Source organism: Dendrobates tinctorius, unplaced genomic scaffold (genome assembly GCF_039654945.1).
Source record: "Dendrobates tinctorius isolate UK_male_01 unplaced genomic scaffold, ASM3965494v1 ptg000165l, whole genome shotgun sequence".
Classification (NCBI taxonomy): Eukaryota; Metazoa; Chordata; class Amphibia; order Anura; family Dendrobatidae; genus Dendrobates; species Dendrobates tinctorius.
In genome coordinates, this window is record NW_027361832.1 from 10269069 (window position 1) to 10282989 (window position 13921).

Sequence of the window (13921 nt, forward strand, 5' to 3'; positions counted from 1 at the left end):
GAGGACACATCCGTGTTCGGATCTCCTGGTCCTGCTGTAGAGAGCTGTGAGGATACGGGGTGGCAGTACACGCCGTACTCATAGTCTCTTTGTGGGACTACAGATGTGATGTGACTCTTCACTCTGTATCCCTCCGGATAACCTGAAAAGAAACGACGCACGCTGAGGTAGATATGGGTCTAATGAAAGACCCGTGTCCACCTCATACTGACACTAAGCTAAACTGAGGAATTCCCTGCCGGTCGGTGGGGTGTACACTCGGAAACCCTCCAATGTGGCTGAATTACAACAATTCTGCAAAGATGAGTGGGCCAAAATTCCTCCAGAGCATTGTAAAAGATTCACTGTCAGTTATCGCAAATGCTTGTTTGCAGTTGCTGCTAAGGGTGACTCTACCAGTTATTAGGTTTTGGGGCAATCACTTTTTTCACACAGGGACCTGTAGGTTTGGATTTCTTTTTCCCTTAATAACAAAGACATTCAGTTAAAAACTTAATTTTGTGTTTACTTGTGTTATTGTTGTCTAATATTTAAATGTGTTTGGTGATCTGAAACATTTAAGAGTGACAAACATGCAAAATAATAGGAAATCAGGAAGGGGGCAAATAATGGCAATGGCGCAAAGGGAAAGATGAGCTAACTTGGCTCCCAAAGCTAGTTTACAAAAATATCCTCCTACCATTCATGTAATTTTACCTGCCAGTAATTTTAGTGCTATGTCAACTGATAGAGGTACTACAGTATAATACTTAAAGCCATATCAGGTTGTATATAATGCAATCCACATCCCGTCATAGTGCTCATGTAATAGTGAACATTTACACATCCCTAGAGTCCCTAACAATCTACAATCCATGGTACCCATGTAACAGTGTTAGCCACAGATTATCAATAATTAGATGCCTATTAAGGTTCCCATATACTGTAAATTAGATAGCTGTCAACCAAATCATTTCCCCTAACTGCCCTTTATACATGAACACTCCTGTGTTCTCTATGAAAAAGTTGCTGCCAAACTCCCCTGACAGTGGCTTATCTCCAGTGAGAACAAAAGGTGTGACCGCTGTAAATCCAACAGACCAGATCCTTCTCTTCCCTGACATCATCTGTTAAGTTAGCGAGGGGTGGCATCATCTTGCTGTAACCTTCCCCTTTCCAGGAGGATAAGGCGTTGCACTTAGGTGGCTTTCTACCCAGCCTCATACCATCTCTACAAATGAAGTTAGTACCATTGTAAAAGATACTTCTTTCCATTGGTTCCATGAACTCCATATTGAGAATTCTTTCCAGAAGAAGCTTGTCTTTCACAAAGTAATCCATGTCTTTAAAAGCCTGCAATAAGCTCAAGAAAGAGAAACCAATTAGACCTCTTCTTCAGTTTTGCCTTTAAACAATTATCATTTCTAATAACAAATCGTAAATTGGTTAAACGGCAGCACAGATTTATGACCCATCCTGGAAATCATTGTTACTGCACTGTATATAGATAGTACTAACAGGGTTATTCTCCTAATTAAACATTATCACCTATCCAAATAATGGGGGATAAATTGTGGATCAACGAGGGTCTGATCCTCAGAATGGGGCTCTTATTTTCTACGAGACAGACAAATACAGTGCTTGGCTACCTCTGGCAGTTCTCCGGCTTGCACATCATACTTGATTAAAAGCATTAGAATACCAATACTGGGGATGTCATTATAAAAGACATAGTCTGCACTATTCTTCATTAGATAACCCCTTCTTATATACCCTCTTTGGGCATTCCGAGTTCCTCCATGAGAACTTCCTTTTTTTAACCAAATCCAAGAGTTGCCTCAATCACGACTCTTGGATTTGGAGGACTAAAGGCAATGGGATTTTTTTGTAATGGCTTATGCATTTTCAGCCAAAGAGGTTAATCCCTGCCCCTTCCAAAAAAGACAGCTACTTTAAAAGTGTATGGTCTATCAACAGAATAGTTCAAAAGTGCCAGATAGAAATGCGACCCACATCTAAGAACCTATTATCATAAGAATGGGGGGTCCTTTGAGCCTTGTTTGCAAATTCAGTCTGGACGCTGTCCAAGAAAATCAATGGAGAGGGGCGTTTGGTTCGAATTTTCCCAATAGGTGAGAGGATATCTAGGTTATCTCTGACATCTTTTTAACCCTTCCCAGCATACTGCTTACCACATATTGTTCTGGTATCCCCTTTTTTTGCAGGATTGATATCAGTCAAAACTGGCATTTGGTATGCAAAGAGGTTATATATATGCCTTGCTTGCTCAGGGGCATAAAATAATTCAATAATTTTGGTACCCTTAATGAAGGTTTTTAACACACAATGATAAAAGTAACATTTTAAAGTTTTTCATAGAGGTTTTTGGTATATGGGACTCAATTTGGATAATCTATTCTATTATTTCTAAACACTGTTTTTCGGTGATTCATTTGCATCTCCGTTCATACTGCACCCACACACACAAATGAAAGGTAAACTTGCCCCCTTCAGCAAGAAAATAGCCAAACAAACGAAACGTCCACGATTTGATCACAAAATACAGTTTAAACATTAATTTTCATAAACCTGCAGTAAGGAAAAGACCTGCAGGTGGCACCACAGTACCCTAAAGCACACTACCAACACATTTGTAAACATACACTGCTTTTTCGCTGATGACTTCGACCCACACACACACGATACACCATTTGAACGGTAAACTTGCTCCCTTCAGCAAGAAAACAGCCAAACAAACCACTCATTCATGATTTTATCACTAAATACAGTTTAAACATTCATTTTCATAAACCTGCAGAAAGACACAATGACCTGCAGGTGTCACCTCAACCGGAAAACATTTTTTTGGCCTCTACTTATCAAACCAATTTATTGTATTACCAATCAACATATATAAATACCTGTCTGTGTTCATCAACTCATGAAATACATTTACATTTGACCAGCTTGCTTTTTCTGAAATTGCCTGCTCCCCCGACGACCAATGTGTGAAAATTTTGCATGGGCCAAGCTAGTAATCCTTATTATGTTTTTTTTGTTACCCATAACTTATAGACACTCAAGTAAAACGTCCAGGCCCCTATAAACCTCAATGCATAACTATTAGGACGCGATACATACATGATCAATAAAGGAACTCAGGAATTTATTCATGGTGTTATAGGCTTTTGTGCTTTGTTCTGAAACTGTTGTAAAACTGCGTAAAAACCGAGAGGGTCCATGATTCTGCAATAAAAAAAATAAAAATAAAAATAAAACGTTTTGTTGCAAGTCAAGACCTCTTTGCAGAAGGGAATTATCATAACAACCTTTATAAAATTATCATGGATCCGATCAAACTGTGCCCTGGTCCGGCCAGAAATAGAAATCTGAAATGTCTGAATATCTGTGTTCGGCTGTAGCCCTCTTTGGCTGCACATATTCTCCTAAAATAAGAAATAAAAAAAAGGTTTTAATTAATTGATAGATGTTAAAAAAGACAATACTCAGCCATTTAACCCTCCACGGTTCCAGCATTGTAGCCCCAACCCTGCCGGCTGGTCTTCTGTATACCTGGCCTCAGTAGTCTTGTGCCGTATACAGCTCAGGCCTGTGATCAACTATCAGTCGCATGGGGTTTATGGGATGTCACCGCTACAGCCAAAGTAAGCAGAAGACTAGTGGGGAGGATTAGGGATGTGAGACTGGAATGTAGGGGGATGAAATGCGCGAGTTTATATTAATTTACTCACTTTAGTTACATTGCTGGCTGTGTGCAGCTTTTTAATTGACCTAGAAGAACTTCATTTGTACACTTTTTGTTTTGTTTTTTATTCCCCTTCTTCAAAGTAGCAAAACTTATTTATTTTCCTGTCGACATAGCCATCTATTGTTTTTTTTTTTTAGGGACAAGTTGTAGTTATAAATTACACTATTTTATCATACAAGGGACTGAGAAACAGGAACAGGAGGGATGAAATGGTGAAAAAATACAATTCTGCCATAGTTTTTTTGGGGGGGTTTGTTTTTACAGTGTTAATTGTGCTGTAAAAATGATGTGAAAACATAATTTTTCGTGTCAGTACAATTACATCGACACCAAACTTGCATAGATTGTTTTAAGTTGTGTAAAAAAAAAAATCAGAAATTTGTAAGAAAAAAAATAAAATGTGGTTTCTGTTCAGTTGATTGAACTGTGTGAGGGCTTGTTTTTTTTTTGATAAGGCAATATAAGGCTACTTTCACACATCAGTTTTTTGCCGTCAGGCAGGATCCGGCTATTTTTAGAAAAAACGGATCCGGCGTAAATTTTGGAGAACTGTAGAAACGGATCCGTTTTTCTGCCGGATCCGTCTAGCAGGTTATATCTGTTTCCTGGGGGCTGGCCAATTGGATCTGAGCATGCGCAGACTTAAAAAAACGGATCCGGTGGCTGGATCCGTCTTTTTCTGGATCCGGCGCATTCCGGCGCCCATAGACTTTCATTGTGGCAAAAAGCCGAAAGCGTCGGATCCGGCGCTTCCGGCTTTTTCGCCGGAGACAAAAAACGTTACAGTAGCCGTTTTTTCCAGACGCCGGAATGAGACAAGTAGCCGGATCCGGCAAAAAACGCATGAAACGCAATGCCATCCGGCGCGATCCGGCGCTAATGCAAGTCAATGGGGAAAAACTGGATCCGGCATTGCATTTTGCCGGATCCGGTTTTACAAAAAAAAGCTGGATCGCGCCTGACGGCGAAAAACTGATGTGTGAAAGAGGCCTAAGAGTGATTGAAATGTGTACATATATTTTTATTCCCTATATCTTAAAGGGGTGTTTCATAAAGTGATGTTATATCGCCAGAAAATAATATCAGTTTGTCATATTGAGAATTTGTCATGTTGGTCACCTTGATGTAGTAGTCAGCTGTATTCAGTTGAATGAAGCAGAGATGAAGCTCCTTTGGATCATGGAGGTCCCATAGATTAGACATGCATTCGACATAAACACAAAGATGTTTAGATCCTGCATTGGTTCTTGATGGGAAAAGGTTATTGCCCCCTGTCCTGTCCGGTGAAGGCTTATCCCCTTTTAGATAGGATCCTTTATTTCACCATTTTTATCACTGCACAAGATAATCCAGCAAACTTACCGCTTCTCTTCTTAAATTCGTGTTCATCTCCTCCATGTTTGTATCAGCGTGTCCATGGACAGAGCGGCCGTGAATGTAATATCCAAAGCATCTGTGGGACAGTATGAATACCGAGATCTGCAAAATTGAAACTTTGGGATTACGGAGTTCACAAAGTCAGTCTTATATAATTATTACCAACATTTCCAGTTATCATCTATCCACAGGATAACGTTTCTTTGTGTATGTCTAGTCGCCTCTCCATTCTGATGGGGTATTTTAGAGCCCTGTTCTTGGTCACAGTGTGGGTCTCAGCAATTTGACCCCCACTAATCATCAAGTTATTACCTATCCCTATTAAAAAAAAAAAAAATTTCACTTTTTGAAAACCAAATTACCTTGGCTACAATTTGTTATAAAACAAACAAAAAAAAGTTCGTCACACACCTTCCCCAGGTCCAGCACTGAGACACCAATGTTGTTCCTGGTGCAATAATGGCGTATGCAATTACCAATTACAACTCCAGATGGCGACATTCTCTTCGCTAGACAGTTTTCAAAACTTTTTACTACAGTGCTCAAAGTTATTTTTCCCTGACCTGCTGAATGTGCCAGACGACAAAAGATCATCATTGTGAACCTTTAAGCATCCTGTATAACAGGTTGGTGATGGTTTGGGGGTCGAAATCTTGCTGACAGGCTTCCTTTAAACTAAAAGCAAATAAACTCTCCAAGTCAATTTTCGTTTATTTCCTCCTCTTCCTTAAAGCGCCATTATTTTATTTTTTTTCGTCACCTTAAACATATGAGGGTCTTTAAAGGCATCATTCGTTTTACAACATAGTGAATGGAAAAAAATTCCCAGTAGAGTGACATTGTGAAAGTAACTCAGTCCTCTTCATTCCACCACTGTACGCCACAAATCCAAGACATGTCGCTGCTTCCAGGCCCCGGTGGTCACTGAGTGCTGTAAGGTTGTTGACACGGCTGTTATTCCTGGCTTATAATGAATAGGCCAAAATATGTGGCTTGCCTGACGACGGAAAGAAGCAGACCGTGTGGTGGGTGACGGTGCAGCAGGAGCGGTCCCTGAGGTGAATGTTATTTTTTTTCCCCATTTGGGAGGGGGCAATGGGATTGTGAAACCAAAAAATTACCCATTATTTAAATCTGGTTTCGGTGTGAGATGTATTTTATAAAAAACATTTTGGTATTTGTAATTTGGCATAACATGATCTGTATTGAAAAATGTAGAAATCTTGTAATTTTCAAAAGGGCCACCGGAGTGTCACGGGGTTACCGAGACAGAACAGAGCCAGAAGACCGCCGCGTCTGATGACTCCTGCTTTCCCGCTGAGAAGGAGCACTTCTCCGGCATATTAAGGGTGTTTGTTTTCTTTCAGCAGGACAGGGGTTAATCGGCCATGTGGAAATCCCTGCTTTCAGCTGTGCTTGGTTAACCACTCCTCTCTCCTATAAAAATTAGATGTGGAGAGACAGAGACTGGTGTTTGGAGTGCTGGAGGAGTTTATTGTGCGATGGTTGCTTGGTTTGTACGCTTGGAGATTCCTTTTACCCTTGTCTCGTTCCCCTGTCTGTCGGGTTGGTGTACTTCGGTACACGGTAGCGCCTCTCTTCCCCGGGAGGGGGACAGACGCAGGGCTAAAGCTAGGAAATAGTGCTAGGGCGGAGGCCTCGGCATCCTCGCCATCCCGGGGAACAGGGTGAGTTAGGGTGCCCCCTAGTGTCAGGAAAGGTCCCCCTGGTCCCAGTTTACTCGGCAGCCCAATCGTGACACGGAGGTAGTTTAGACTCATTCTTCTAGGAAATTCACATGTACATTAGCAGCAATAAATTAACTTAGATCCAACGTTTTCTATTGAATCACCTAATGAGCATGTGCAAAGGTCATTGTGAAAGGGGGGGGACGAGGGTCAGCTGTGACATCACCTACTGTGATTGGTGGAGCCTGTATTATCAGCTGTGTATACGGGTGTGACATGTCATTGCAATCATGCCTCTGCTGATAAGGAGCCTACTGAAAATTATTCCTGTAAAAGACAGGAAGTATGAATCTAAAAAAGCTCCAGCGGCTGGTGTGAAGATTGCACGACATTGGCCCTGTGCGCAGCAGGCTCCCTATAACCGATCCATGAAAGAAATACAGTTGTCGTTGGCTGCTGGGCATGCATGAATTGGCCAAATTATGTGATAAGCGTATCAATTATATCTTATTATCCAGAGCAGTATTGCTATTCATATTTCATATATTCCATGTCTACATGCTTAGCATGACAGAGTGCAACTTCTTTTACATATTGTATATAGAGGTAGCAGCTCCTAGTATGCACCTGTTCACATTAGCTTGGAAGTGCCAGTCAGTCTTTTGTTATTCCAGTATGTATCAGAGAGAAAAAGGATTAATACACTGCTCAAAAAAATAAAGGGAACATTCAAATAACACATCCTAGATCTCAGTGACTGAAATATTCTCATTGAATACTTTGTTCTGTACAAAGTTGAATGTGCGGACAACAAAAATCACACAAAAATCATCAATGGAAATCAAATTCATTAACCAATGGAGGCCTGGATTTGGAGTCACACACAAAATTAAGGTGGAATGTAATGTCAAAATGAGCCTCAGTATTGTGTGTGGCCTCCACGTGCCTGTATGATCTCCCTACAACGCCTGGGCATGGTCCTGATGAGAAAAAACACAAAAATTGAGCTTGGTTTGAGTTGGTACACATGCAGCATATAATTGCATGTTCACATGGCCAAAAAGCATACAAAACCTAGAAAAAACAAAATGAAAAAACCCTGCTGTATTTAAATAAGTAAAAAGCAAAAGTGCATTTAAATCATACAGAGTTCTGATAAGGTTTTTAATATTAGACAGTGTAGGACCGCCCCGACCACAGAGTCACCTTGTCGATGGTGGGTCGGCTTTTATGCTATGTTTGATCAAATACAGTATTACTAAGAACTCTGTATGATTTAAATGCACTTTTGCTTTTTACTTATTTAAATACAGCAGGGTTTTTTCATTTTGTTTTTTCTAGGTTTTGTATGCTCTTTGGCCATGTGAACATGCAATTATATGCTGCATGTGTACCAACTCAAACCAAGCTCAATTTTTGTGTTTTTTCTTTGTATTTTTGCATTCTGTGCAAGCTGGGGTGTGGCCTTCCTCTCCTGAGCTGGAAATTGTATTTAAAGGCTTCCCCTGACTGGGGTCCAGTGGTTGGGACCCGGTCCTTGTCTGCACTTATTCACACAGACGTCAACTTTGACACATGATAAGGTTTTTAATATTAGACAGTGTAGGACCGCCCCGACCACAGAGTCACCTTGTCGATGGTGGGACGGCTTTTATGCTATGTTTGATCAAATACAGTATTACTAAGAACTCTGTATGATTTAAATGCACTTTTGCTTTTTACTTATTTAAATACAGCAGGGTTTTTTCATTTTGTTTTTTCTAGGTTTTGTATGCTCCTGATGAGGTTGCGGATGGTCTCCTGAGGGATCTCCTCCCAAATCTGGACTAAAGCATCCGCCAACTCCTGGACAGTATGTGGTGCAACGTGACATTGGTGGATGGAGCGAGACATGATGTCCCAGATGTGCTCAATCGGATTCAGATCTGGGGAATGGGCGGGCCTGTCCATAGCTTCAATGCCTTCATCTTGCAGGAACTGCTGACACACTCCAGCCACATGAGATCTGGCATTGTCCTGCATTAGGAGGAACCCAGGGCCAACCGCACCAGCATATGGTCTCACAAGGGGTCTGAGTATCTCATCTCGGTACCTAATGGCAGTCAGGTTACCTCTGGCAAGCACATGGAGGGCTGTGCGGCACTCCAAAGAAATGCCACCCCACACCATTACTGACCCACTGCCAAACCGGTCATGCTGAAGGATGTTGCAAGCAGCAGATCGCTCTCCATGGCGTCTCCAGACCCTGTCACGTCTGTCACGTGCTAAGTGTGAACCTGCTTTCATTTGTGAAGAGCACAGGGCGCCAGTGGTGAATTTGCCTATCCTGGTGTTCTGTGGCAAATGCCAAGCGTCCTGCACGGTGTTGGGCTGTGAGCACAACCCCCATCTGTGGATGTCGGGCCCACAAACCATCCTCATGGAGTCAGTTTCTAACCGTTTGTGCAGACACATGCACATTTATTGCCTGCTGGAGGTCATTTTGCAGGGCTCTGGCAGTGCTCATCCTGTTCCTCCTTGCAAAAAGGCGGAGGTAGCAGTCCTGCTGCTGGTTTGTTGCCCTCCTACGGCCCCCCTCCACGTCTCCTGGTGTACTGGCCTGTCTACTGGTAGCGCCTCCAGCCTCTGGACACTTCGCTGACAGACACAACAAACCTTCTTGCCATAGCTGGCATTGATGTGCCATCCTGGATGAGCTGCACTACCTGAGCAACTTGTGTGGTTTGTAGAGTCAGTCTCATGCTACCACGAGTGTGAAAGCACAATCAACATTCAAAAGTGACCAAAACATCAGCCAGAACGCATTGGTACTGAGATGTGGTCTAATTGCCAATAATTTCCATCTGTTGTCTATTTCATTTGCACAACAGCATGTGAAATTGATTTTCAAACAGTGTTGCTTCCTATGTGGACAGTTTGATTTCACAGAAGTTTGACAGAAGTTATATTCTGTTGTTTAAGTATTTCCTTTATTTTTTTGAGCAGTACATATTATCAATGATCTATTTATGCCATGTTCAGGGCTTTAAATATGAAGCAGCACGCTATCCAATGTAAACAACTGGTCACCATGCAGTATATGTGTGTATGGTGGAAACTCATTGTATTAAAAAGTTATGGTGACTGTGTCACAATTCCACCACTCAGTGTCTAAAGGACGTAGTGAGTGACAGCTCAGCCGCTCAATAGGATCAGGGGCGTGCGGAGCTGTCAGTATTGCGAATGACAGCCCAGCTGTCCAATCTGGCAGGCCTTTGGGGTTTCTTCCTGGTGTTCCCCGAAGCTAGCAGAGATTAGAACATTGCCAGTTGTTGCTAAGCTCAAGTGGTATGTGATTGCTCTGTACTCAGAGTTCTTATATTGTGATCTTTGCTGCATGAACTTGAATTTGCCTTTGACCATCTGTTTGCCTAGTCCCTTAGTGTTGATCTGCTATCTTCTTGGAATTGTGACCATGGACTGTGACCTGACTATGCCTTTGTCCCGCTCCTTTATGACATAACCTCCTGGGTTTTGACATGAGACTCTTTGACTTCCAAGACTCGCGGCTTGTCCGTGAGAAGTGACTCAGAGTCACCTTTCAAGATTATTCTAAAGAAAAAGTACATTATAGTGATGTATGGCGTATACATCGAATGTAAATCATAGCTGTGATTTGAGCCGAGTCGAATTTTAAGACATAAACTAAGGCTCAATCTAAAAAATCCATGGAAATGTTCACTAAGAGCAAATTACAGAACTCTACTGTTAATACATCTAAACTGAAAATCAGAAAAAGGGAGAATCAGAATTTCTGATAAGTTACTGAATACTGTAGATGAAGGCATGAAAATAGTATATTATTTAGACTCAACTAACTTACATTACTCATGGAACACAAATCTACAAACTGTCGGATTTTATCTTCCACAATTCGCTCATAAAATCCAGAGTGGAAGAGAATCTGAAAATACAAAATAGTTTAATGTATGAGGCATAAATGTCTTATTTTATAAGGTAAAAAGCTCATTTAGTACAAGCTCATACCTGTAAACCACCAATCGCAAGCCACAAGGCTGTAGTCACACCGTATCGCAAAATAAGGCTCCAAGGGGCTACATAATCCTGTACGTCTCTGGACAGACTGGAGGAGGAGTCACGCAATGCAAGGTTTTCAAAGCCAACAATCTGAAAAGCATCAGGTGATTATATAGCTATTACACAGTTTGCCCTGTTCGTGCTGATCATTGTCTAGTATAGGTCACAGTAGTGGTTGCTTTATAAACGAATGATGTAGCAATTGTTCTCTATGCTTATGAGGACCTATCACAGAATAACATGATGTAGGGGACCAAAACATAAAAAAAAAAAAAAAAAACTCTCTTCAAAATATATAATCAAGAAAACTAAAATAAAAAAGTATTGTCAAATTTATTGATAACAGCTCTGGCCCTGAGGCTGAAATTAGGGCTCTCCGCTGTCTCACTATTGGACAGTAGTGTGATACTTCCTGCTTCTCAGCTGCTAGATGACGCTGCATGGGGAAAGATTGGGTGTGTGCAGCATGTAAACACAGGAGAGATCCTGCATCTATCTTCATAATAGATATAGTTAGATAAGAGATGTAAGATGTGCTATGGAACAGCAGGAAGTGAAGAAGGTTAGAAACAGCAATTGCAATCAAGTTAAAGCATTTCTCGAGTGTGCGGTGGCTGTCTGCCTGTGTCCAGTATATAGTATTGTGAGGAAAGAGGGAGACACAAGCGCAATATAGGGTCTTATCCCACAAATAAAGTAAGCGGTTTGACAGAAAACTGTTCACCTGGTAGTAGGTATTCAAAGCATGTATAGATAAGGGCTGCTGCAGATCCACAAGTCGATCACCGACTATCTGAAACAGCTCTGCAAAGGAATACGTGGAATTCGTCCGCGCTGCCCAAATGATGAAATTCCAGTTTGACAGTGGTTTATTCTACGCGTTTCAAGGTTTTTTGCAACCTCTTCATCAGGAAATACCACATGAAGCATACATAGGTGGTGCACTAAGTACACACAGATTTAAAAAAAAAATGAGCTCCAAACAGTCAGATGACACATGTCAAAGTTCATAGTTAGCAGACAGTATAAAAATTCATAGTAATAGTTAGAAGCTGTTCTTATACTGACATGTCTATTTTAATTTCACAGGCTGCTGAACAAAAGGAAAAAAAAAAAAATATAAGGAAAATTAAAAAACACATATACCGTATTTTCCGCTTTGTAAGACGCACTTTTTTTCCCCCAAATTTGGGGGGAAAACGGGGGTGCGTCTTACAAAGCGGACATGCCTTACCTAGGCTGTGATCGGGGTCGTCCAGCGGTTGCTGGCCGATGCTGCGGGTGTCTCCGGTGCCGCGTTGTGTGCCCGTCGATGCCCGGGTCTCTACCGACATTGTGCGACAGGCCAGAGCCCCGGCATTTCCTCGGTTCCCTGTGTGCCGGTAAAAAAATGGCCACTGGCGCGTTTTTTTACCGGCACACAGGGAACCGAGGAAATGCCGGGGCTCTGGCCTGTCGCACAATGTCGGCAGAGCCCCGGGCATCGACGGGCACACAACGCCACACCGCTGGGCACCGGAGACACCCGCAGCACCGGCCAGCAACCGCCGGACAAGCGAAGAAACCCGGCAGCAGCACAAGACCCTGCAGCAGCAGCAACGGCACACATCAGAACCCCCCCTCATTCCTGAATGCGGCCTGCAGCATCACTCCACGCCTGCCTCCTCCAGCAGCGAGCCTGGGACCCCGCTATACCGCAGCCACCAACCCCGGAAAGCAATAAGATGCAAGGATTATAAGAGGCACCACCATTTTATTAAAAAATATTTTTTTCTTATTTTTCTCCTCAAAATTTGTGGTGCGTCTTATAATCCGGAGCATCTTATAAAGCGAAAAATACGGTATACTGAGCAAGAAAATATACGGTATACGGAGCAAGAAAAGCAAATCTCGCACACGAACTCCTAGAGATATGCCTCAGCATCCTCCAGATCTGCTGCCTGACAATTAGACCACTCGGCTATGCTAACAGGTTCCTGCAAGTGTATCCAATGTTGAAATAAACCATTAGTTAAAAATTAAAATTGCAGGATCTAAATTTTAATCAATTAAAAATAAATGTTTTATAAATAAAAAAAAATATAGAATATATTTTTTTTTAAAAACTTAGGTTCGGCTTATTATTTCTATTTAATGATGAATTAGAATAAAGGGAAAAGGAAAAAAAAAAAAGGGCGGGGAATCAGTCATCTGCCAAAGCTCAGTGGCAGAGTGGGAAGGACGATGTGCTCCACACCTGCAAAATTGCATACACCTTCAGGATCGTACCACAGGAGCACACAGCGCTTCTCCAAATACCACATGGCTGTTAAAAACGCCAGCACAGAGTCAAATTATACAGCAACCAGTGCTAGTATAAGTCACATACCAAAGTTTAAAAAATAAAGAATAAAAAAAAAAAAATCACTCCTTCAGCAGTGTTATTAACACCACCTGAGGATAGCAAATCATGTCAGAGGATGATTTCTTTAGGACAAAGGAATGATTGGTTATATACAATTATTTCTGAGAGGAATATTATTAACAAACTTAAAAAAAAAAGAAAAAAATATATAAATAAATATACCAGTATTTATTTTACTGGGGCCAAAGACAAGTCCAGAAAGAGGAGAGGAGTTAATGCTCTGTAGAACTACTATTTCTCTGAGTGGAGATAGAATAGAAAAAATTGAAAGAAAAAAAAACAAACCCCGGGTCTAGGTTACTCACCTAATTTTCTAACCGCAGCACCATCGGTTTATTCCTATTACTGTGGAGCACTAATAGTTAATAAATCTCTAAATTTCAAGGGCTTACTAGACATAAAGGAGTATGATGGAAATAAATATAATAAAAGCACATTAAAAATACTTCCCTTATAAAACATGAATAAGATCTTTTGTAACAATTAAATAATCAACCCGTCAGGTATTTTATGGTGAAATTCTTTAAAAACTCCCACAGAAAAATAAATATTAAAAGACATCCATAAATATTAAAAAAAAATATAAATAAATACATCTAATAAACTCTATTAATAAATTAAATAAAA

The 13921-nt window shown here is 41.2% G+C and overlaps 1 protein-coding gene across 5 annotated transcripts in view; it reads right to left on the reverse strand.

Annotated features, from left to right (window-relative positions):
- Window positions 1-13921, reverse strand: part of TMEM67 (transmembrane protein 67) — an 80507-nt gene that overhangs the window by 7117 nt on the left and 59469 nt on the right. For 4 of the 5 annotated variants that reach the window (XM_073550484.1, XM_073550486.1, XM_073550485.1 and 1 more), the window contains exons 21-26: window positions 10840-10980; window positions 10676-10756; window positions 5111-5227; window positions 3309-3425; window positions 3121-3225; window positions 1230-1332 (exon numbers count right to left, since the gene is read on the reverse strand). In XM_073550484.1, the coding sequence (XP_073406585.1) occupies window positions 1230-1332; window positions 3121-3225; window positions 3309-3425; window positions 5111-5227; window positions 10676-10756; window positions 10840-10980 (664 nt within the window). Of the gene's footprint in view, window positions 1-1229; window positions 1343-3120; window positions 3226-3308; window positions 3426-5110; window positions 5228-10675; window positions 10757-10839; window positions 10981-13921 lie in introns of all 5 variants that reach the window. The other variant, XR_012220974.1, reaches the window with a different exon arrangement.